Source organism: Astatotilapia calliptera, chromosome 3 (assembly GCF_964374335.1).
Source record: "Astatotilapia calliptera chromosome 3, fAstCal68.1, whole genome shotgun sequence".
Classification (NCBI taxonomy): Eukaryota; Metazoa; Chordata; class Actinopteri; order Cichliformes; family Cichlidae; genus Astatotilapia; species Astatotilapia calliptera.
The window spans coordinates 4,914,277-4,917,501 of record NC_137424.1 but is presented as its reverse complement, the minus strand read 5'-3'; the positions used below and the strand labels follow the sequence as shown (position 1 = coordinate 4,917,501).

The following is a 3,225-nucleotide window of genomic DNA, read 5'->3' as shown; positions in this document are numbered from 1 at the left end:
TCAGCTGAAAAGGACAACAGGCAGAGAGCTGAGGATGAGGTTGGTAGGGTTCTTAGAACCGTGTTGCAAAGGATTCGGTTTAACTGGACAGGTGAATTTTACAACCCAGAACAAGAGTGAGATTTCATGAAATCATTTGCATTCATCATTCTGATAAATCAAAGATTCTCTGCTCTGACAGCATCTGTGTGGATTTTCTGTAATCACAGAGACGTGTATAAGCATGTTTACTTTCCATCTCCATGTAATTGTCACATTTAATAATTAAAACTGGCTTCTATGGGTTTTTGTTTGTTTGCTTACATATCTAGTGTTTAATGCAATGTGAAGCATTATCAGACAGCATTTATTGGGAAGAATCCCATATTTATACTGGTCTGTACCCAGGGTACACAGAAAATAAAAACACATGTTTTCTTATTATGATCCCAACTATAATTTACTTAAGCAAAAGCACTACATGTGTAGTTATAATATTTATAGCAGTTACTGTTGAGCTTTAAATTTATCATCTTAAATGTTTATATGCTGATTATATTGCTTTATATAAGAAAGGCCTAACTCTGAGTACACTCTGTGCCAAAAAGTGCTGACAGGAAACTGCATGCTTTTGCAGAAACGTGCTTTTGCAGCTAGAAAGTGAAGCTGATATATATCAGTTTTAATTAGTTTTTACCAACTGCTTGCTAGGGCAATCCCATGAGTTTGGTGTTTTTGTATTGAACATGATTCCAAGTGCTTTCTATAACACATAGCAGAGGTGCCACAACAAAGACTGAGAAGAGGACAGGAAGAGACAGTGAAAGAGATGCACTCCTTCGCCATTCATGTTAAAGCGTTGCATAGCTTTAATTTTAGAGAGTGTTGCATAACTTCAGTCATTTTTCTACCACAGGTGAAGCCAAGAATTGTGAAGCTCTCTTTTGGCCAAATACCAGAATCTGTAAGAAGAAGAAAAAACAAACAATCAAATAGGTCATTATTAAGAGGACAACAATCTCTTGATGATTATCCACAGTGTCTTTGATAACTGTGAGATACAAACTGTCAAGGATATACACATCCCAGCAAACAATAGCTGTGTTTGACTAAAGCGATTAATAACAAGGACAGAGCTACAATCACTACAGTCAAACATAAAGGGCTTAATCCTGAATCCAAGTCTGAGCTGTGATGCCGTTGGTGCTGAAAGCTGCTCAGATCCTGAAGCTGCACGTTTTGTCTCTCTCTAACCAAACCAGCAGCAAAAGAAGACACATTTCGCTTGACATAAACATTGTCATGAATTCCCTCTTACTTTTGCTGGTTTGCTTCCACCACCATTAAAACACACACAGAAAAACAACACAGCACAGCTCTCTGCCTCTCTCAGTGTACTTTAAGAACACCGTTTCCCATCTCAAATCTCTGTTTTTGGCATTATTCGCTTGCTTGTTATGAAGCAGTCTACCGTTGTTTACAGCCATTTTTTTTTAATGACTTCCGACAAGACAGCCTCATTTCTGCTGTTCAACACCAAATTTTATTTATTTTTTTCAAATTAAGTGAAACTGCAAAATGCTCTGCTGTGTCTCTATTAAAACCTCTTATTAAAACCTCTGAATCACTTCAGCAGCATCAGCCAATGTACATTTGTTGAGTCGTGGTTCTCGTCTGCTTTTGTTCTACTGCAGAATAATATTTTTAAGGTTATCTACTGTAAAAAGCTAGGCCAGGAAAATCTGCTTCATGGTTTTGTGTTTTATCCTCAGTTACTTTGACACAAAAGCATCTGCTGTGATGCTCACACCTCTGATGAAGTTTCACAAGTGTCAGTACTGATAAATGATCAGAATTATAATGTTTCTGACTCTCTGAGTAAGAATTAAATGGAATCTAATTGGGACCTTGTGAATTGGAATTGAACAGGTTCTAGAAATCAGTGATGATACTCAGCTCCAATACCCACCTATGATATTAGGCTTACGAACGCTGACTGGGTTTCATTTACCAGCTTTTTATGTTCTTCCTGCAGTTTCCTCCCCACATCACTCATCTTAACTTTTTTCCAGTCCTCCTCAGTGTAAACAGAACACACAACAATACAAAGAAAAGCTCAGGTGATTGATCTCTAACACTAGGCATCCCCAGTCTTATTCTTAGCAGTCTAACTTCTCACCATATCTTTGAAGGCCTCTCCATTGTAGTAGCGCTTGGATGCTGGATACTCTATCGTTTTGTCACATAGTTCCAGGAAACTGGAAGCCACCAGATGCAGCTCCTCTCCGTCATAGCCGTACAGCTTTTTGTCCTCACACGTCATCAGCACAAGCTCGTCACATGGACATGAGGTGCCCTTTACCACACCAATAACCTGCATTTTTACAATCTCGGGAAGGTAGAATTTTCCCCAGGCGTTAACTTCATCATCATCCCCGTTGTATTTGGTGTTCTCAAGCTCTTCTATCCACAGGTCAGCACCACTTGGCTTCTTCAGGTGAACGCACATGCTTTTGTTTTTGGAAACAAAATCTTTCACCCATTTCAGGTACTTTTCACCTGGAAAGAAGCAGACAAGGAAATATGGATGAATGTAGAAGTGTTGGAAAAGACAAATAGCAAGGTTATCCTACAGCAGTTTGTGAAAATGTTGTATCTTGAAATAAGCAGGCAAAATGAGGATCTCACTTATCTCATATGTTCTGACTACCGACTTTCTTCAGTTAAAGGACAAAAAAAGGGCACACTGGAGGCTGACAGAGTGTGCAATGGTGGGAATCATTTTGCAGAACTCACTAAAGTTTGTTTCTCCTGGAACAAGCTTTTTACACTTCGGCAAATGAAAATACTGTGTTAAACTAAAAAAAGAGCACCAGACCAAGGTCTACAGTACTAACAGAAAAGCATGCCGTTACCTGTTGCCTGTCGACACAGCTGCTGATCTTCCTCACCAAAAAAAAAATGAGGATCCCTGAAAGGAATAGAAAGGTTATGTTAAAATGAATGACTGTCACGGTGATCATGGGAAGCTCCAAAATATCACAATAGCTACGAAATCACAAAATGCAGTGTGATGTCTGTAAGCACCAAACATGACATCTCTGCAAATTCATCTTGAAACATGTAGGTACCTCACACGTACAGCTGCAGCCATCTCAGCCATTTATCACTGTGGCTGCCAAGTGGCTGCCACTTCACAAGCGCATGGCCCAACATAGAAGAGCCACCTCCACAGGACAAGACTCA

At 39.5% G+C, this 3,225-nt stretch overlaps 1 protein-coding gene across 1 annotated transcript; it reads right to left on the bottom strand.

The window, feature by feature from the left end:
* Positions 1–1,113: 1,113 nt before the first annotated feature.
* Positions 1,114–2,945, bottom strand: LOC145424526 (uncharacterized). Its single transcript, XM_080297921.1, has 3 exons — positions 2,895–2,945; positions 2,159–2,538; positions 1,114–2,053 (listed from the first exon to the last, which is right to left on the bottom strand). Exons 2-3 carry the CDS (start codon positions 2,486–2,488, stop codon positions 1,949–1,951), a joined length of 435 nt encoding a protein of 144 aa, XP_080154047.1. The 5' UTR covers positions 2,489–2,538; positions 2,895–2,945; the 3' UTR covers positions 1,114–1,948.
* Positions 2,946–3,225: the final 280 nt, after the last annotated feature.

Bases quoted from the DNA above. Each gene is read 5' to 3' on its own strand.
- LOC145424526 (XM_080297921.1), bottom strand. From the start codon at position 2,488: ATGTGCGTTCACCTGAAGAAGCCAAGTGGTGCTGACCTGTGGATAGAA. The intron at 2,054-2,158 runs GTGAGAAGTTAG...TACACTGAGGAG, and splicing joins GAGAGGCCTTCAAAGATATG to GACTGGAAAAAAGTTAAGAT.